General features: G+C 35.3%; 1 protein-coding gene across 1 annotated transcript; it reads left to right on the top strand.

Moving 5' to 3' along the window:
• The first annotated feature begins 3,775 nt into the window (after positions 1–3,775).
• Positions 3,776–6,639, top strand: LOC147525112 (uncharacterized). The gene is made up of 6 exons (XM_086605415.1): positions 3,776–3,794; positions 3,946–4,016; positions 4,149–4,311; positions 4,410–4,520; positions 5,782–5,928; positions 6,044–6,639. The coding sequence occupies exons 3-6, from the start codon at positions 4,189–4,191 to the stop codon at positions 6,152–6,154; spliced, it is 492 nt and encodes a 163-aa protein (XP_086461541.1). The 5' UTR covers positions 3,776–3,794; positions 3,946–4,016; positions 4,149–4,188; the 3' UTR covers positions 6,155–6,639.
• The last annotated feature ends 15,901 nt before the right edge of the window (positions 6,640–22,540 follow it).

Here is a 22,540-nt window from a genome sequence, read left to right as displayed (position 1 = left end):
AACATCAAAATTATTTTCAGCCAAACCATAGTCCCATTCAACCTTCTCCAGGAGGTGGCAATGAACCCTCAAAGTCCATCTTCCCAAAGCAATCACAATGAATTCTGTATGTATACAATGTTGGATTCTTTTTTTTTTTTTTAAATTTCAAATTCCTAGATTTACATTTATATTATTGTTTCCTTTATATGTTTTCGTCATTGGGAGGGGCCGGACTAAATCGAAAGATGTGTCTACTGAAAGATCTCTTGAGGGTCGACGTGACCACCAAAGTCCATCTGCCCCAAGCAATCAAAATTCAGTAAGTTTTCCATGTTAAATCCTATTTCATTAAATTTGAAATTTTCATTGCTTTTTTTATTTTCCCTTTCATGTTTTCGTAAAGGGTGGGGCTAAATCCAAAGTTGTATCTATGCAAAGACCTACTCATCAGGCTCAACGTGACCATCAAAGTCCATCTGCCCAAAGCAATCAAAATCTGATTTCCGTATGTTATCCTTGCTAAATGCTATTTCATTTAACATGTGAATTTCTAGAGTCATGTATGTATATCTTTTTGTTTTCATACAGGGTACTAAATCCAAAGTTGTGAAGTGCAAGTTGTTTAGACTTTGTTCCTGAAGATGTTGTGGCAGAAGGATTGTGGTATCTTGATGATCCAAAATTCTACATGCATACTAAGCCTTTAGGCCCGGGTTATTCAAAGGTTTCTATTGAAGTTGCAATTCAAAAGAATGCGCTGCTTGTTAGGGGGAATAACGCTTTGAAGACGATAGAAGATGTTGTCTCTAGTTTTGTGGCTTGGCCAACCAATTCCATAATTAAGTTGTGATGTGCACTCAATTTTAAGAGCTAGTCTTTTGTTGTTTGAAAACACTTAAATTTTGAAGACCTTTTAATTATGCGTGTTTGGGGCAGTTGTGTTAGTTGGAATTGGACTCAATGAATGGTGAATGGTTTAGATTCTTCTACTTGGTGCTATATGTATCTGTTTTCTTTATTATTCTTTGCTTTGTTATTGATCCGTTTGCAGATTTTAGAACTGATCATTATTCATATATCCATACTGATTGTTCTCTATTGCTTCTTGCAGGCCAACACTTTTTAACTCCGCCTTTGTAAAGTTGTCGCTAGCTTTACAATGCCGGTCCCAAGCCCGGATAAAGGAGGAGGGGAAAGGGAAGAGTATAGGGTATTGCAATTAAAATTTTCACTTTTTAAAATATATCAAAATTTGGGAGTGAAGCAGATGATCTACTGCTGTAACACGGTATTTACTTCACCTCTTTTTGTTCTTGATTTATTCTGGCATTGCTTTTGTTCTTGTTCATAACTCTATTTGCGTAAACTTTGTTGGTATCGCATTGCTAAACAAGAATACACCAAATTTAGAACTCACAATCGTTGATGTTATTGCTTTATCTTTCTTTTTCCTGGTTTTGTTGTATACCTTTTTACCTTTAACAACAGTTTGTGGTCGATGTAATCTCCGAGGCTTTCACTTTTGATTCAGAACAAAGGGACAAGTCTTCTCAATTTTAAAATTTCTGCTCGGATTATGTACATCCGAGACCAAAGATCATCCATCTCCAATGAGCGAAGACAAAAAGGTAAACACAGAACACTACTTGGAACTCAAAAAGTCGAAGTTAGTTAGTGAAGCTAGTATCCCTTTTCCGGGGAGAAAAAAATTAATTAGTAGCAAGCTAGTATGTGCATTTGAAGATCTGTGTATTTCTCGAGTTTCTCTCTCCATTATCTATATTTCATTTTAAGAGAAGCGGGAATATTTAATTTTCAGTTGAGCGAGAATGCAATACTATACCCATCTTCCTTCCTAAAAAAAAAATTTGGGGAATTTAATTCTCCTTGGTTAACCATATTATACTATTATGAAAAACTTTACTTTCGATAAAGAAAAAAAAATGATGAGCTAGGGTGAAGATGATTTAACTCAAGGCTAGCTATTTTGAGGCTATGCCATGTATTTAAGACAATCATTTCTTGGAATTAACCACACATCTTCTATATCGAAGGAAAGTATGACTAGGATTATATAATTCATGGATTTGACTTGGTGTCATCGGAAGGCTCTAAGATAAATTCATCAAATACAATATATTAACCATGGATTCACTTCTCTATGAATTTGCTTTTAGACAAGAGTCTAGATTTTGGGGATTGCATTAGATGTTTTCTTTTTTCGTTCGTGTTTTCAAATTTCATTTTTTTTTCACTCTTTTGATGAAGATTCATATCACAAAAAGGCAGTTTGATTATAATCTATGCAATACTCAGATACTGATCATTAATAAGTATTTAGCTTGAATAAGGTGCAAGTCTCATGCATTCAGCTTGAACTTCCTTAAGATATAGACTAATACAATGAGGAGTCGAGGACAATTCATATTTGAGTCATCTTGTTTATATCGTTGACCAGTTCATCGAAGTTTTCCCAAGGTTATTATATGACTTTAAAACTTACCCGGTTGGCTCGCTGATTCAAAAAAATTAGTGGTGTTATTGCTTGGGATTTAGGGATTTCTACTCTCTCTGTACCGGGAACATTGTGAGTGTTGTTCTCCTCATAGAAAAGTTGAATTTTGTTTGTTCCGCGGAGACTGTATAGAGATAAACGGGTAGGATGTGTTGAAAAGCTTAAAATTGTCTCACGAGATCTTTGTATCTCCTCCTCGAGCTCTTATTCCCCTACCTATTCCCGATGTCCCTTGTCTAGTCATTTAAGGTTCGAAAGTTCCTTAAGAAATTGCTGCATTTTTTTCCGTTTGGCATGTGCTCTTAGACCGTGTTTTCACCATTGCATAACCTTAAAGAGAGATTTCAAGAAGCAATTCTCAATTTTCATCCGTTGTGTTTGTCCGATGATAGTCCATAAGTTATACCCGCCCTCATTCATTTGCTGTTTCTCTTGGCGGTTCGGAATACCATCATTATGTTGTCGGGGGTCTATGGGGGTCCAGGTTTGATGAAGGGGATTCTAGCCTTATGGAACTTAAGGGTTTACTCACGTAAGGGTATTTGCACTTGGAGAGTTGGAGTATGATTATGTAATTATGCAGGCCCTATGGTTGGAGAGGAATAGCAGGCACTTTAATCATGTCAATAAAGGGTTGTTTTTCTTTGGGTCTAAGGTACCTTTTGAAGGGATGCAAGATATCTTTGCTAGTATTTTGTTTACTGCCCTGCCGTTGCTTCAGATCTTGTTGACGAAGTCCGGACTTGCCCCTCATTCTTGACCGGAATGCTGCAGACTTTTTTCATCGTTGTGCTTTCATGTTCTTTTTTCTTTTTTTTATTAGCTTTGTACTTCATGGATTTTGATTGATTTATTGTTTGTGATTAAATTTAAATAGAGAAATGAGCATATTTATTCCAAAGATGAGGCTTACGCCTCATACTGCCTCGAAGCCTTTAGATTTTTCAAACATTGGGTTGAGGATGGCTATAAATAGTATTTTATTAACCAATAACATTCAGGAACTGATCTTGATTATACTAGTGGTGAGGCTATCATCTTAAGAAACAAAAAGTAGCTACTTTGTTATCAATAAGGATTCCATTTAGTATGTTTAATCTCCATAGTTTGTCCATGACCAAAGATTTCAATAATGCAGGTCAAGGTTTCAATTGGGAAGGAAAGTAAGGATACCTTTATTGTTTTGACGGCCAAAGATAGAAACTGCAGTATCAATTTCAAGGATCTGATTCCACACAACTCTGGAAAGAAGACTGATTCCACACAACTCTGCAGGCCTATTGCTCTTGACGCAGGGGTATGAACAATGTTATCTCATGTTTGTCTTGTAGTGACTTTTGCGTTCACTGATCTAGCTATCTGTATAATAGAGTTTTGAGTTCTTAGATCTAGCTATATCTATGAGAGTTCAAGTTCATAACCAAATTTGCTACAACTTTACCTTGCAGGCTCATTTATATACTATCTTGGAACTTTGTCGGGCATTTGACCAAATTTTCAAGGAACATCTAGATGGAGGGTAAGCCCTTCTCAAAAGCTTTGATCTTCCCTCTATTTAACCTAGCCCCATGTCCCCACTGCTGATTTTCGTAGACCAAATAAGAGTTTTTAATTTTTTTTCTTTAATCAAACTTTTCTTTATGATGCAAAGTAGAAGGAAGACGAGTTCATATTTCCGAGAGTTGTTAGTCATGGTGTTTTATGCTTTAAGAGATGGGAAACAGCCTTTTCTGATCAGCATGGGTGCTATCTCTCTGAATGCCTTCTTGGATTGGCTTTTTGTGTCCAGGTTCTACCTTGGCGCACGAGGACTGGTATGATACATTTTTACTTGATGGGGGCATTGAGAGCCTATTGTGTGAAGTTGTGTTAGTATATTTAGAGTCCTAACGAAGTCACTTTCACTGTTAAGGCACTTTCTACATCTTTGGTTACTTCTTTGTCAGCCTTGGCGCTCTTCACTCTCCTCTCAAGAAAACTTAACCAAGCTGGACCTGCAGGACTGTTCGACGCGACAGCACTGGTTCGCCCTCTCTTGCATAGAAGGTTACTGCTAAAATAGGTAGATCCATATTGATTTCTCATCAAAACAAAGTACATCTTTGTCAGTCTTACTGTAATGACCCGGAATTTTACCTACGGGTAAACCGGTCATTTTACATGTTAGTTCAGTGCCACTCTAGGTAATTACGTATATGGAGAGGTTTAACATTTATCTTTTGGCGGGCTTGATTAATTGATATGGGGTTTTTCATTGGGTTAATTTTATTTTGGGCCTGGTTATTGTATTGGGCTTGTTATTCTGTTGGGTCGTTATATAATTATTGGGCCACTTCTTAAGCCTTGTTTTATATTGGGCCTGCTTCTAGTATGGGCCGGTTTGAATGGGCTATTGAAAAAAAAAAAAAAAAAGAACACCAGGACCGGATGGGTGACGGGAATTGGGATAGGAAGTCCTTTTGATATTTTCAACACCTGGAGTTAAGAGAAAAAAAAAAGAAGGAAAACAAGCTTTGGTGTCTTATGGCTATAATCAATAACCGAAATGAAACTAAGACAGTCCATCAAGTTAGAAAGATAGAGTGTTATAATTGGAAATATTGGGTTTGGTGTTGCTGAAATTGAAGGATTAATCCACTCAAGTTCTTTTGGGTAGTTAGACAGCCACTTTTACATGTCTAGCTAACTAGTAATTAGGAGAAAACCTGGTGTTTATTCATTTAAGTTGTTTTGTAATAATTTAGTATTTCTTTATTGTCTTTAATAATGAATCCATATTAGGATGCATCAATTAGTTAGAAACTATGACATGGATTAGCGTCAATTGTGAAAGACCGATATGAGGAATGAGATTTGTTTCGGGGCGCTGCAGCTACTTGATTTAACTGGCATTGTCGAGATGGTTAAGTAGCCGGTGCCACGAATCAATATCTTTAGTAGTTGGGTTTACGGTTGAGGTCTTAATATGATAAATGAAAGTGTGTTATTTGATTTTTCAGGTTAGGACAGGTTGTAAATTTATGAAATGTTAGAAATCTGAGAGGAAATTTCGCCAAATTTTTGTTAGAGCGGGATGTTCATGGGGTTTATATTTTAGTTTAGTTTGGACTCGTGTGAGTCAAAACCGCGATCTTGGTTTATTAGATAGTTGAATATTTGGATTGAGCTCTTTTATCCGAATATTCAATTGTCTGGAAAATCGGGACGTAACACTTACAAGCTGGAATAAGTTACAATGCAGGACTGTTACTCATTAGTTCTAACTACTACTTGATAATTTTTAGGAATTCATCGCAAAGGTGCTTACTCTTCTTGGAGATGGGGAGATCATGGATATGATGGAGGTTGCAAATCCCGATGTTGTTCATGCTGTCAGCTCTTTCATCAGGAAACTTCTCGCTTCGGAAATGAAAGCTGAATTTCTTAGCACAGTATGACATCTTCAAATATAAATATATGTTAAATCAAAATAGTATTTGCTTTTATTGTTTTTATTCTCTATTCATTTGGTTTTCCTCGCTTCATTTAACGCATCACATGTTCTAGGTCGAAAATAATAGGAGTATTGAGCCTTACATCTTTGACCATGCTAATATCTCCAGACGTGCTTTGAAGAATATTTCTCTTGGTGACTCTCCAAGGGTTTTGTTTGTGTAAGATGGATGCAAGAAAACTTGTTATGCTATCAAGTACATTATCTGACTGCCTGGTTTTGTTCCTTGTATAGCCTATCTTGCTTCTCATGAAGATCCAGACATTGTCAAACTATTCTTGCATGAGTACAAGTCTGCATTGATTTTCTAGTACAATGTTTCGTACTGTAGAAAAAAGAAAACAGAGTGGTCTGTTAGGCTATGATAGGTTCTTGGATTAAATTGATTGCATCAAGTCAGGTTGTGATAGGTTCTTGGTTGGGTGATTGTGTTCTCTTTGGCTCAGTTCGGTACTGCAGATTAGATTTTGTTGGTATATGTTGGCTCGTTACAATTTTTTGTATTTAGTGTAATATTTGTAATTGGAGATGGTATTTGTGTGATGAATGTGATTTTAAGATACGTTTCATCTTTATTTGATGATAAATGACTAGGAAAATGGTATTATATTGGGATGATATTAGCAATTTTATTTTATTTTTATTATTTATTTTATTTTTTTTTAATTATTTTGATAAATGGGACATCACTTTTAAAGTGATGTATAGAGTTATTTCACATCACTTTACAAGTAATTTAGAATCTGAATGAGACGTCACTTCCTAAGTGATGTTAATCGGCCTTATTGATTTCACTTAAAAAGTGATGTTAAACGTTATGACATCACTTGTGGACATCAATTAAAAAGTGATGTAACGTTATAACATCACTTGTGGACATCGATTAAAAAGTGATACAAAGTTATAACATCACTTGTGGACATCAATTAAAAAGTGATGTGAAGTAACATCACTTGTGGACATCGTTTAAAAAGTGATGCAAAGTTATAACATCACTTGTGGACATCAATTAAAAAGTGATGTGAAGTAACATCACTTGTGGACATCGTTTAAAAAGTGATGTGGAAAACCCTGACTTTTCACGTCGCCACCAGTTACATCACTTGCAAAAGTGACGTCGTATATTTTTGACATCACTTATGGAGTGATTTTAAATGTCTTTTCTGTTGTAGTGATTTCTTTACCTATAAACTTGCAAAGTGTATTAGTCTGAAATTCAAAGGACTTAAGAATCAAAGTGCTTTTATAAATTGACATGCCAACAATAAATGGTGAATAGATTCCTGTGGCAATCCACATAACACTACAATAGAAAAGGTGTATTACATCATTGAAAAAGTGATGTTAAAACTATATCACATCACTTTTCAAAGTGATGTTAGTAGTGGTGACATTAAAAGTTGTTGTTTTTAACATCACTTTTAAATTGATGTATCGAAGTGATGTCGTAACATTTTAGATCACTTTTTAGAAGATGTCGTACGGGTAAAGTTTCAACGTCACTTCTTAAAGTGATGACCAAAAGTGAAGTTGTAAGATTAGAAATCATTTTTTTCATGATGTAATATTTTGTAGTTTGACATCACTTTTGAAAATTTACAATGGAAAGGCCCATTGACACAACACTTAAAAAGTGATGTGCAAAATTCAACAACACAACACTTGAAAAGTGATGTGAATTCAAATACACAACACTTAATTTTCAGTTTTGTCAAAAAAAAAAAAAAAAAAAAATGATATTAGACCCAGATGGACTTGAACCATCAAGCTCTAAACTAGTGAGCACTCTTTCCATTTTGAGCTTATGGATCCACTGGATAACAAGCACACGAAAACAAACATTTAATTTCACGAAGTAAATAAAAATTAACCAAATTTGTGCAAGTTCTAACTAACACGATATATAACTACCAATCCACTATCACGTCCACTCATGAAAATACACCTACAACAAGAAACGAAAGAGCCCACTATGATATAATACACAAATGTGGACACCAGGTATTGTACCAACAATATTACTAAAACAATGTGAAATGTAAGTCTTTCTTTATGCAAGCTTAAAGATTCCTTAAACAAAAAATGTGTGCATTACCTCAATGGAAAAGATGTAATAGAAAATAGTTCAATGGGTTAAAATTAGGGCATTGAAATAAAACCAAACACCTTCCCACACACACCCACATGCATTCTATCAATTTCTCCAGTCAACCTTAAAGGAATGAAACATAAGAAAAATCAATAGTTATCCATTAGTCCATTACTACTTGCTTGTAGTAAGACATTTCTTATACTAATTAAAAGTTTGCCTTCATTTTTCACCTATTTACTAAAGGAAGTTTTAATGAGATAAAACTTCATGGGGATTTAAGCAAATATAATCACGAGATATTCATTATACATAATTAGGAATTACCACTACAACTCGACATTACCATCTATATACACCACTAACTATAAGAAAGTCTATGTCTTCTAAAGTTATAAGAGTATAGTAACTGATAATAAATAATTAAGAATGGTGTGATGCATAGTAGATATATGATGTCGTGAACAGTAAATTATTGTGGAAAAATAGTAGATAAAACTCATCAAAATCATGTGATAAAGAGGAGAGTAGTCGTGTTCGCCAAACTCTAATTCGTATAATACTTGGATGCGAATCTAGATTGCAATTATGATTTACTAATAAGAGTTAAAATAGTAAATATGATGTGAAAATAGTAAATTTAGAGAATAAATCCGCCATGCAATTCGATTAACTATTAGTTAGTATCGAATCGCTTGTATTAGTTAATATCGAATCGCTTGTATTGAAGACCAAGTCCTCTGGGATCGAGGTTTCACTACCATGAGAGAAAAGCTTCACTACAAATCTCTTTGGTGGCAGCTTTATACTCTAGTTCTCCATTATGAGCTCTATCTCTAGTTACTCATAATGAAGAACTTGAAGTTCTTATTTGCAAAACAATAAATACTAATGATTAATCATCGTCATATGGCTTCATAAACCTCCTCTAATGAAGGTTTAGCCTAGTGTCATAGGAATCATATTAACTAAAGATTGAAAAGAAGACATAATTTAAATAACAATAATTAAAATTAAACTAAAGCTTTTATTGATGGGGAATAATGGAGGCTACAATTAAACTAAATTATTCTAACCCTAAACTAAACTAAAGAAAACATAAATCTAAATTAAACTAAGGGTTTGCTAGAAGAGGTAAAGAAGGAGAGAGCTTTGTGTTTAGCCGTAACCCTCTTTATATAGGAGAAGGTTAGGGTAACATTTTCGTGCATGGGCCAAAAAGGGGTACTTTGAGCCTCTAAAGTGAGCCGGTCGTTTTGGCATAAAGTAGGCCCAATTTTGAGGCCCGAGTCCAAAGATACGACCTATTGAAGTTCTATTGACTTTTCTGTCCTTATTCTACCAGGATTGACATTGACTTCCCAACTTTGATTGGGCTTGAAAAAGGCTTTTCTCCGTGATTCTTGGGCTTTAAATGTAGAACTTCCTTGGAAATCATCTTGACTCGTTATCCATGCAAAAGTCGTGCTTTTAGTCACCTGATCAGTCCCCAAATGTGTGTTTTATTACATTTACAATGCTTCAAATATGCCTTTCTTATGCTTAATAAACAAAAAACTTATAACTTTTGCTACTATTTGCAGGATACATGCCATTTAGGACGCATATTCCTAATACGTGCATTTTGGCACAAAAAGGATGACTATTTACGCTGCTTGGGGAGATTCCAGCCTAGGAGCAACAGTGTCGGAAACTCAAAGTCAAAAGTCAAGTCAACCGTCAAAGTCAAAGACTCAACACTGAAAGCTACTAACCCAGGAACCTAAAGCCAAATTCAAGATTTCTAGTGTATGGGCTTAGGTCAAAATCCCATGAGATTGTTTCTAGAAGGAAGGGTATAATTGTAAATGGTGTCCTATTTAAACTAAATAGATATAGGGAATTAGTTATCCAAGTTGTAGGGTCCAGACCATTTGGTTTGTTAAGAGTAGAAACCCTAGATCTAATCTTTAGTCATTAGGAGTATGTTAAATGTTTTTAAAATAAATTGTTAATTCTTTATTTTCCATTTTCATGTTCTTTAAGCTTTAGTGTAAATCAAGTTCTTAATCAATTCAATACAAGTTTTCTAATCATTTCAATACAAGTTTCTAAATCATTTCAATACAAGTTTTTAAGATTGAGAGTAATTCCAAATATCCAAGTAGGAGAGAAGAGTTACAAAAGTTAGTGTTTTATTCATAAAAAACCATCTACCAAACAAAGAGTTTAAGAGGAACAACAAAACTCTTTTCGCCACTATCAAATCTTCTTCTTCAAACAACGCCGCCGTGATGGATTCTTATAAGAAGAGGAAGATGGAGAAAAGCATCAACCATTGAACCCTTCTTCTCAATCTTCATTTCAATTTTTTTTGTTTTTTTTTCTAATTTTCTCTACTGATGTTTCATTTCTGTGTGTTTCCAGTACTTTTATGTGCAAACGGAGCCCGACAGTAGCACGAGATGACCCACCGAAACTTGCTGTAGAAAATAGAGTGCAAATAGAGAAAAAGAACCTATGCCACGCCTGTCACATGCGCGCCTGCGAATGAAATGCACCCGCGTATGTCAGACACGCGTTTGCATGTAACACGCACCCGCGAACCATTTCCTATCGGACGCGAATGACACGCGACCGCGCCTCTTTTGACCTGCGCCGCGCCTTGTTTTCATCAGATGAAGATTCTGTTTGCCACTTTAATTCCCCTAAGTCTTTTTAATTAAACTCTTAGTAGATAAAAAGTAGATAGATTTACAAGTTTTTGAGTTTTCAAAAACCAAAAATTCAATTAAAAATGCATTTTAAATATTAAAAGTTTTTATTAATTAAAATGAATTAGTAATACATCAGCAAGATTAAAAATTTTAAATTAGTTTAGTAGCATGTTTAGGGTTTAGTTTCCATTAATTGTTGTTTATGCATGTTTAGATTAAGATAATATCATATAAGTAAGTCAAAACAAAACACAAAAAAATTAATTAGGTTAAACACAAAATAGTTTAAGCTTTGGGAGTTTAATCTTTTGGTTTAAGTTACTTACCAAGAGTTGGGGATTCAACCAACTTGGACCGGTTGGATGTGCGTGGCACGAAAGAGTAGTACCACGCGCGCACATCACAACCCAACTTGGGGGTTGAAGTTCTAATCTTTGACGAACACTTTCCAAACTTTTACGTATTTTGTTTAATTAAGTGATTAGTTAATTAAGTTAAACGTAGTTAATTTTCGTGTTTACCGCTTTTATAGTTTAAGCCCACGAAGGCAAATTTGTTTTAAGCCCACGAAGGCAATCAATTTTAATTTACTGGCTTTGCCAACATTTTGACCCGACTTGTGGGTCTTAGTTAGTTTAAATTTGTAAACGTAAGGAAAAGCTCGAATGGTGGGTTGACACACAAGACACCGAACACTTCGTCATCCCCACCACGTCGCCTTCACCCCAAGGGTCGTGTACGCACACCTTGGGAGGTAATTTCTAAACCTCCTAGCTACAAAGTGTAAAATGATACTTGTGTATTACTAAGCATGCTTGGATGATTGTGTGATTTATATTTCAGTCTCATCTTTACATTTAACGCTAAGGCTAAACCCGAGCCATAAAAGAACAAAAAGTGGGATTAAGACCCACTTTAGAATGGACATTGTGTGAAATATTTGTTACATAGAAAAATTAAAAAAGAGAAAATCAACCAAGCAAAGCTAATTTAGTCATGTCTATCAGGATAAACATCTAGCATGAACAAAGAGAGTAGTAAACTACAAGATTCCAGTGGACCAACCACCTTCTTCACTCCCCTCCCTCAGAAATACCATGGGTGAGATTCTTGGTGGCACACCATCTGGTAAAGTAGCGATCTTCCCTTTTGATGCGTGCAGTTCCCAAAACCTAGTTTCGCATCCACTGTTCGATTCAAACAGGGCATAGTATCTAATCTACAGACATTGCATGCAAACTTTTCAAAAACTTTAAAGTCACAAATGAATTTCTCCATTGTGCATCATTCTTGTTTGAGCATACATGGCTTATCAATATGCATCGCAACCGTCATGGAATTATAATGCAAACCTAGAACCTTGTCCTTGTGTTGGTAGTCCGTATCATTGGGCATCTCAATGCACATCATATACCGAGTTCGAGCCTCCTATGGAATATTCTTACAATTATGAACCTCAATTTTCAAATTTCCATACTACCCAATACACACCAGAGTTTTCTAATCATGTAGACAATTCATGGAGTTCCATAAAAAATAGTCAACCATCATTCATATATCTACCCGGTTAGTCAAAATATGGTTTCACCCAAAGCCCATTACCATTCACATCACCATCTATTTCAAATTCATATTCCACTCCACCATCTATCAGAGGCTAACTTTACCAAGTAATGGTCGAGCAAACAATTCAAATACAACAAATAGCAAAGACCTTCTATTCTCTCCAATCCATTTTAATCAATACCACATCTGAGACTAATGTTCTTCGCACTAGTCCAAAAACCAACCAACAAGAGGAACAAGGTGTTGCTATAACAAAACCAATTGCTAAAGCCCATCTTGACATTTATGACCAATTAAAACCCCATCACCATCCACCAGGCTATCGTGTGAATTCCAGTTCTTATGATGATTACATGCCTAAAGTTACAGTTTCTCCTATTTGTCTTAGTACACCAATGGATGAGACTACTCATATAGAAGAAACTCTAGAACCTGTGTTGGAAAGTAACTCAACAAACTTGGATGATGACATTGAGAAAATTTATGAAGTTCTAGATAATGAGGAAAAAGAAAATGAAGTGCCTAGAGAAGAGGATATAAATTCTATAGTGAAAAGTGGATATAATTTTAGTTTGGTCGTTAAAGACTTATCGATGGAACAAATTTGTGACATCATTAATATTGCCAATATGAACCACAATCTTATGGAAATGCCAAAACTAGATGAAGAATTCCCTGAGTCCTCGAGATCATATGAGGAACCACCACCCGATCATCATTCCCCTGAGTTAACACCTCTTGGAAGCCAACCTCCATTCATAAAAAATCCACCAAATTCTGAGGACTGCACCACTAAACCATTTCAAAGAAGCCTCAAGCTCGCACCTAAACCAATTGCCTTTGAAATCCTTCATAATTTTCTAAACCTTCCCAGTAAAGAAACTTTCCCCAACATACAAACTCCCGAGACTATCATTCCAGTTAAGACGAGTCCCGCATTGATTGAAGTGCCAGAAAAAGAGGAAATAAAATCTAAGGTGGAATATGAGTTCTTGAGAGCATACGATGATCCCTTTATTCAAGTGGTTGAAAAACCCAGTTTGTCATATGTCGCATCATCTAAGCCTCATGAAGAACAACTACTAGCACACTCACACTCTCTTGGACAATTTAATGATGGGTTACTGCATAAGTTCTATGATGGTTTACATAAGCTTTCTCTTATCATTCTGCATCTTACACTCCAAATGCATCATTTCATTCTGTTTGGGAGTGTATACTTTTACATGTTTTTCTATAAAGATCCCCAACTGTTTAGATTATTAGTATATAGCTAATAACATATCATCCATCATATGCATATCATCTTGGGGAATCTGACTTAAAACGACCTCACATATAGTCTTGAATATCTGACTATAAAAGACTCATTTTATGTTTTCTTGATGCTCTTCATGAGAGTGCATCATAAAGTTAACCGGACCCTCCACTTGGAGTGTGTGGTTGAAAGTGCCGGAGCCTTGAGTCCACGTATACTTGCATATTCCTTGTTAGCACTTTTACTCGTAGTTTGAGTAGTGTACCCCTATAGAGCAAGTATACAATTTTTTATTTATTTATTTTACACTTCTTTTTATAATAGCTTTTCTATTCCTGTCATTTACAATTCCTATCTTTATTTTTATTTCCTTATTTTCTATTTTTACATAAGCATTTTCTTTCAATCTCACCTTTCCGCTGAGTAGTGTTTCCTCTAGAAAGGAGAGATGTGAAACAAAATAGAAGGCGATGGGGATTAAGTGAAGGTGTCTTACAGTTGTCTCTCATGGTTGTTTAGCATGTCTCGTCTTCCATAGGCATGCCATACTGTGAGATGGTTAGCAGCTAGAGCCCTTGATTTCAAAAACTTTTTCCTTCTATGGGTGATTTCTAATAATTTTGGCTTCGTCTTTCTCTCTTGTTGGAATAGCTACAAAATAGGGCTAACTATAACGATTAGAAGAGGTGAGACTAGAGTATTTAGCAATAGAGCTAGTCCACTTCACTAGATTCCCTTTCTTGCAAAATAAGGAAGTGCACAATCTAGGGAAAGCCAAACCCCACGCATGTTCTCAATTAGAATCACTTAATTTCAAACATTTTTTCATTCTATTGGGAGGATCACTCTCCTCATAGTGATTTTGCTTAGTAGTAGTTTTTTTCTTTTTATGTTATTGTTTTAAGTAATTTAGGAACAAAAAGCCAAAAAGAAAAAAACCCTTCTCTCACACTTTCATAAAAGTTCTTGTTTTTCATGGGCTTATAATAGAGTTTTTCGATACATTAATAGTTATGTGATTTTTCTACAAAATGAGCAATGTATTCCATATAGACCAACCCTTAGAAGTACTTAATCTCCATTCTTCTAAGGGCAGTTTAAGGATCAGTTATGTGTTACTAAGGGTCACCTATATCACCATGCACTTTCTGTCTCAACTTAAGCCACATAGATATCAATTGTCCCTTGTGCACCAATATACCATTAAGAAGTCTGTGCTTTCAATATACCAAATGCACCATTGAGGCAACACCAAAAGCCACAAACCCAACCACCTCTAGGCTTCGTTAAACCACCAATTACATTCAAACAAGGACGAAGTACCTACAATAATCAGAATAGAGCATTAGTTCCACCCTATTTTAACCAGAACTACCAAAATCCACCAAAGAGACCTAGTTCCACCATCCACTAGTGTCCAATCAAATAAACCATCCTACTACGTTTTGCGTAGTAAATCCAACAACACACATAACTAAAACCACAATATGACTGGATTGGGTTCAATAAGGAGCCGACACGAAAGTTGCCTAAGATCACCTATTATGGTTTCTTTTTCGAACTTAGCTTAGAAATCACTACTTTTGTACGAGTATCTTTATAACACCTCTACATAGTTTTCAAAACTTGAGGATATAAAAATTAAAATCTTACGCCCCAGAGTAACCAAAATGATACTGGATAAACATATGATTTTATCTTCTTGTAAAAACCCTATATATGGTTAGAGATACCTTATGAGAAAAACAATAAAAAAAAAAAAAAAAAATCATGGTAGAATAATTACGTTGCTTACTATTTAGTTAACCCATGTACATATTGTTCTATATCTATCAAACCATACTCTAAACTTGTTTGCGGGTGGTATATTTTCATAACGAAGAACATCATACAGACCAGTGCCGCTTTTGCTCATGTTCCTATTGTAATCTCTTTTCTTTTCTTCATACTTTGAGGACAAAGCATATTTATGTTTGGGGGTGCTATAGTAACATTCTGCAAAAACTAGGCATTTATTATATAGAATTCTTATATTAGATAGATTTAGTATATTTCTATATTTCTTTCTTTCTTAAAATATTTAGAAAAGACTAAAAATATTTTTTCTGGTTAGTACTAAAAGTCTTGTTTTCCTTTTTCTATAATGAATAAAAGTTTTAGAAGTCTCATTATAGCAATAGAGTAAAGATTTGTTCTTCGAACTCAGACTAATATACATACAATAGTTTCTGCACCTTTTCATAAATGACATGCATCAGCATTTGCTTGTATATAGCAGTGAGTTTTCGAGACCAAGGTTATAACAGTTAAGTTCCATATCCTGTGAAAATCTAGCGAAAAGCCTCATCTGAATGATTATTGAGTGATGACACAAGGATGTCTAGATAGAAATATAACACGTTCACTTGCTTGATCACCAAACCATATCCTAAGAGAGAATTTAGGCCCTTTTTGGATCAATATAGCCAAATAAACGTAAAAAACCCAAAAAGATAATTTTTCATCTAGTAACCCCCCTTGAGCCTTCACTAAATTCTAAAAACCTTTTTATTTCTTCGCCATCAATCACTAAACTGTTACCACATAAAATAAAAAGCTTACCCAGCTGACGAGTTAAGAATTGGATGATATGTAAAAAGAGAAGAGAAGGCCTTGTACAAAAACAGAATAGTTAGAAGCTTCAAAAGAGAAAGAAAAAAGAAAAGAAAGAAAACTAAGAAAAGATTCAAAGATTGAAATCTCCCAAAATTTCAAAATCAAAGGAGATGATTTCAAAAGAAGCAAAAGCAAAGTTAGAACTCCCACAAATTCAAAATCATATGGAGTCACAAAGCCAAAGGGCTAAAAGAATGAATCACAATTTCGGAAGCAAAGAACCAAATGAGGTTCTGTTACAAATATCCTGAAGACCCAATTTCTCAATTTATTAGAGTTTGTTTTCCCTTCCTTTTATTTCTAAACCACTACCTTAGCCCCGTAATTCCTAATAAAAGACCTCTAGCTCAACTAGGAATATGAGGGTGTGATAGTAAGTGGGTATTGTGATCAATCGACCTCGGTTTCTTTGGACATCATTCGAGTATGTGAGGAATATAAGTGCCCTCTGCACTTGAGAAAATGAAACTTGAGTGAATCTATTAGAGAGTTGTGATTGCAACAAACCCCTGTGAGGACCTAACTTAATAACGCTCTCCAAAAGTTTCGGAAACGACTCTTCTTTCGCATTTCACTGCTCATATTTTGCATGTTTATCTTTAGATGATTAAACTATTGTATATATTATTATGAGTTCAAAGGAGCTTTTCTTTATTCTCCAGTAATGAGATGTATAAATCTCTGAGAATAAATAAGGAAACAAGACCCTTTGTACTAAATAGAGGAAGTTTGTGAGTACCTTATCTAGAAAACTCTCACGAGGCTTAAGCTCGTCCACTAGGGAAGTCCTAGTGGTTTAAGGACTTGTGCATATGGTCAATGCAATCGCACTCTGCGTAACGAGACTAGTATAATAAATCACACATTTGTGATCTTAGATTCTTTTCCTCTCTCATCTTTTGCCTGATGACAAGCAAAATGTTGTTTGGGGGTAGTTGATCAGTCCCCAAATGCGCATTTTATTACCTTTACAATACATCAAATATGCCATTCTTATGCTTAATGAACAAATAACTTATAACTTTGGTACCATTTGTAGGATACAGGCCATTTAGGACGCATATTCCTAATACGTACGTGCATTTTGGCACAAAAAGGATGGCTATTTACGCTACTTGGGAAGATTCCAACTTAGGAGCAATAGTGTCAGAGAGTCAAAGTCAAAAGTCAAGTCAACTGTCAAAGTCAAAGACTCAAGACTGAAAGCTACTGACCCAGGGGACCTAAAGCCAAATTCAAGATTTCTAGTGTATGGGCTTAAGTCAAAAGCCCATAAGATTGTTTCTAGAAGGGAGGGACATATAATTGGAAATGGTGTCCTATATAAACCAAAGAGATGTAGAGAATTAGTTATCCAAGTTTTACGGTCCAAAACATTTGATTTGTTAGGAGTAGAAACTCTAGATCTAATCTTTGGTCATTAGGAGTAGGCTAAATGTTTTTAAATTAAATTGTTATTTCCTTGTTTTCCATTTTCATGTTCTTCAAGCTTTTGTGTAAACCAAGTTCTTAATCAATTCAATACAAGTTTTCTAATCATTTCAATACAATTTTCTAAATCATTTCAATTCAACTTTAAGATTGAGAGTAATTCCAAATAGCCAAGTAGGAGAGAAGAGTTACAACAAAACCCTTTTCACCACTATCAAATCTTCTTCTTCATCACCTAATCAACATAAAGTCCTGAAATGAACAAAAACACGTGAGAGTTTTCCAGAGAAGGTACTCAAAAACTTTATTTATACTACAATAATTAAGAGATAAAAATAAAATTTCCTAATTAATCTCAGATATCTATACATCACTATAACAATATAATAAGAACAATAATTTTGAAACCTAAGCTAATACACGCATAATAATCAAATTATCTAAAAATATACATGCATGCTATGAACTATGTTATGAAATGCAATATCAAGTCCGTTTCTGAAACTTTTGGAATAACGTCCTTAAGTAGGTCCTCACAATTTGTCAAGACAAAAATACTCTAATTTTTCCACTCAAGTTAGCTCACTCCAGTGTGCAGTGGGCACACGCTTCCTCACAATCTCAATGACGTTCAAAGGAGTCGAGGTCGACCAATCACACCTACCACTTACTATCACACCAAATGAATCCTAATTGAGCTAGATGTCTTTATTAGGTGATACGAGGCTGAGGTGATGGTTTAAGAAGAAATAGAATGGATATTCAAATAAACAAGTCTGAGATAATAGGGTCTTTAATTACATGTAACTAGAGAAAACCTTGTTCTTACTTTGCTTCTACACTTACTTAGTTTCCATCCTTAGCCTTTTTATTTTGGCTTTTTGACTCCTTTTATTCTATTTTTGGAGTTTTTGTTTTATTTCTATTCTTACTTTTGTTTTCTTTTGTTTTCTTTTGTTTTCTTTTCTTTGGATGGAAACTTCTTTTATTTTATTTATATTTTTCTTTTCTGAAGCAACTAACTAATTTTTGGGTTTCCACAGGTTTTTCTCTTTATATTCTTTACTCATCCTATTCTCAGACTCATTCAAAGATGGGTAGGTTTATTTTTATTTTTATTGATTTAAAAGATGGGTAAAGAATTTGTGGTTGCGAAAAAGGCTAAATGAAAGGCTCAGAGGGGCGATTAGCAGATAATTACTTATAGGTATGAATTTTTAGCTATATCGATCCAAAGAGGGCCTAAATTCTCATTTAGGATATGGTATGGTGATCAAACAAGTGGATGTGTGATTTCTCTACTCCAATTATATGTCTCCTTTGTGTCATCACTCAAATACTCACTCATATGAGGCTTTTAGGCTAGAATCTCGCAGGATATATAAAATTAAGTAGTCTAACCTAGGTCTCTGAAAAATACTGCCAAGTACACTCATACATACTAATGCAAGATGTTAATGAAAAAATGCAATGACTCTTACCTACATATTAACCTAAGTTTTTAAGAACTACGCTTAATTCTATTGCTATTTGAGATTTGTAGACTAATATTATCATAGAAAAGGAAATAATATCATTATCCTAAGTGCATAATATAAACTATTTTTATGTTTTTTTCTATTTTTATACGACAAATAATACGTAATATACAACCTAATATGTGCTTAAACATTTACAGCGTGTTTCTATACCAACCCCAACCAGAATCATGCTTTGTCCCCAAAGTATGGAATGAAAATAATGGATAGAGAGTACCATAGAAACGTGCTTGTAAATGGTAGGACCTGAAAAAGAAAGTTAAGCGATACAAATATAAAGAATTAAAATGTAGACGCAACTCTTATATGAGTTCCATCCATTATGGAAATAAAAGGAAATAAAATTCGCTTGGGACATAAGCGGACTCTAACAGAAAATTATAAATATTACCATATATAGTTGTTTTGAATCATGCATTTTCCTCCGTTTGCTCCTCACTTGTGAAATGAGGCTCCTTTAAGTCTTGCATATCTATGACTACTTTCCAAGCCTTCATCCTATTTTCATCTACCCTAGCCAGCCTATTTAGTGCAATTTGGTCGGACAGGGTGCATGGGGCTACTAGGTGAGGTTGTAGGCTCCAGCCAGGCCAAACCATAGCACGTAAAGAACGGACTATGACATTGGTCGTGCGCATTGTATCAATCTTGACCCAATCATTGAAATGTGTACAAAATTAAGGAAAAAAGAATAGCATAATACAATTGACTGTGACTGGCATACGAAGGTAATGATGCCTAACAGTCGGTGCTCTTGCAAGACCATCCACTATGGTTTTGGATATGTCATAATACCAACGCCCTTCGGCTAAAGCAAAGAAGGTGTTGCATGAGATGGAATCCGCCGATTTAAAGTGCCAATCTCCTAGGATATTAAGCTTAAAGAAAAGCATAGCAAGGCCCGTATTGAGGGCCATGCTTCCTAAGGATACGTTATGTTGGCCTTGGTGTACTACTTGAAATATGCCAGCACCATATGTCTTATGGAAGTTTACCCAATCATAATGATTGTCATTATCAGCTATATAGTTAAGCTCGTTATGTGGGGCAACGATTGGAATTTCTAAGGCACATGCAATTAAGTACTTAGTCAGTAAACAAGGTTTGTCATCTAATGTCACTATGAGTCCATCTTCTTCAGGGGAGCGTGTATATAATTCAACATGCTCATAACAATATGTAGTAAGTGCAGGAGAATAAATTTGATTAGGTGTTACCAGTAGGGTCTCCCAATGGTGCTCCATAATCATATCATCAAAGTATGCACCGTACTTATCATTGAGAAATAGGTCCTGAAAAGACTATTCCGGTATAATTTTTGGAATAGACATATCAAACAAGTAATGAATTGCAGTACTGGAAGTTAGAAAAGTGGAACCTGGAAATCCGAGTCTGGAAGCTTGCGGTGAGGGCGAGTGCACGCTTGGAATAACCCTTGGGTGGGCGCGGTGAGCGATCAATAATGATGATATTAATTTAATACGAGTGCGGTGCGCGCACTGAGATGCAGCGATGTGTTTAGGGTTTTTAGTTATGAAACTACATGCTTATAGATTGATTTTATAGTTTTTGGTTGCTAAGTCTAAGGCCGGATTGTTGCTAAAATGAAAAACATATTTTTAGAATAGTTTCCTACACATGAATTCTATTTCAGTTTTTGGAATTTCTATATATGATTAGCCTCCGAAATTCCCTAAAATTTTGACATCTCACAAAATTTAAGGTTCCTAATTACATTATGGATCCCAATTGATTTTTGGGTTGCATATAATGGATTTTTTTAGATTGCTTATGAAATTCCGTGTGAAACTTTGAAATTCTAAGGGTACATAATTACATTTTGGTAAATTAATTAAACAAATAGGGTTGTTATATTTTGGCCCAAAACTTATATACATGTGATGAAAGCATGCAATTTCATATGTTCACATTTATTAAAATATACCACCCCAAAACAATTTGAGAGGGTGGGGGGGGGGGTTCATGACATTGATCAAGTTAGGCAAACCTCAACCTGTATTAATTATAGTCTTAGAAACATTTTTCCATGTGCATCCTCCTTTACAAGTTTGGCAAGGCCAACATCAACTTGAGGAAGGAAATACAAAATAGAGTCATGTAGTGCATTACATAGTTTGGACAAGTAATCAGCTACTCGGTTGGTTTCCCTATACACATGTCTGAACTCAACAATTTCAAACTAATCCTTCAAAAAGTTTATGGAAGCCACAGTATTGAGGCAGTACCAAGGGGGCTCCTCCATGCCAGTGATAGCCCAAACAACACATATAGAATCAGATGCAATGGTTACCTTCTTAGCTCCTATACTTAGTGCACACTACATACCCACTTCAATGGCTAAGAGCTCCTGTGTCATAACTAACCTCTTTGTTGAGCTTCTTGTTAAAGCTAACTTCACTACTCCTATTTCATCCTGAATGGCCCCTCCAAAACCATTCAATTCATCTGTGATAGAGTCATCAATGTTAACCATGAGCTCACCTGGTTTAGTCATAAGCTAAGGGCACCAGTTGGGATCCTTGTGTGTGAATGATACTTGAATACCAATCTTGTCAATCAACTCTCTCGCTACCACCGACTCAGGAATTTCCTTCAGCACAGTTTGCAAGTAGAGTTCCATCTCCTTCTTAACTTTGTTAAAACCTTGATCCTCATTATGTTGCTTCTGTTGGAATCTCCTCAAGTTCCTTTCTTTCTATATGACATATACTGTCACACAAAGTATCACCTTTATGATTTTAGATTCCATCGAAGAGGATCGACATAACCTCAATAGGTTGTACCATTCAGATGTTGTTGTTTGCACCTGCCTGTTCAAGCTCATCCACCTTTTCACTTTTGCCCAGACTCTTTTGCTAAAGTGACAATAAAAAAATAAATGTTTCGAGTGCTCTCTTGAAGAGTTGCAAAAAATACAAGTCGATTGAGATAGAACCTTCCTCTTTACCAATCTATCCTGGGTAGGTAAGCAATTTGCAAAGAGATGCCACCCTGTAAAGGAATGTTTTGGAAGAACTATCTTGCCCCATATCAACCTCTATGACTTCACCTTATTTCGGATCTGCTTAAGAGCATAATAGGCTGATTAGACAGTGAATCTACCTGATACGGTTGGAGTCCAGGTGACTTGGTCTTGTGGAAGCAGAGGGTTCAACTCAGTACCTTATATTTTCTTCTTCAGCTCACTATCAGGAAGATTTATAATAATCTGGTTCCATCTCCCCTCAGTAATGAGATCGCTCACAAGGGCATTATCAGGTACATGAAGGAATTGTACTGCTTCTGCCCATTATATT

The sequence above is a fragment of the Coptis chinensis genome, chromosome 1 (genome assembly GCF_015680905.1).
Source record: "Coptis chinensis isolate HL-2020 chromosome 1, ASM1568090v1, whole genome shotgun sequence".
Taxonomy (NCBI): Eukaryota; Viridiplantae; Streptophyta; class Magnoliopsida; order Ranunculales; family Ranunculaceae; genus Coptis; species Coptis chinensis.
This window is presented reverse-complemented; position numbering and strand designations above follow the sequence as displayed.

Excerpts from the sequence above, each read along its gene's own strand:
- LOC147525112 (XM_086605415.1), top strand. The coding sequence starts at position 4,189 with ATGGTGTTTTATGCTTTAAGAGATGGGAAACAGCCTTTTCTGATCAGC. Across the intron at positions 4,312-4,409 it reads ACCTTGGCGCACGAGGACTG|GCACTTTCTACATCTTTGGT; the intron begins GTATGATACATT and ends TTCACTGTTAAG. Across the intron at positions 4,521-5,781 it reads TGTTCGACGCGACAGCACTG|GAATTCATCGCAAAGGTGCT; the intron begins GTTCGCCCTCTC and ends GATAATTTTTAG.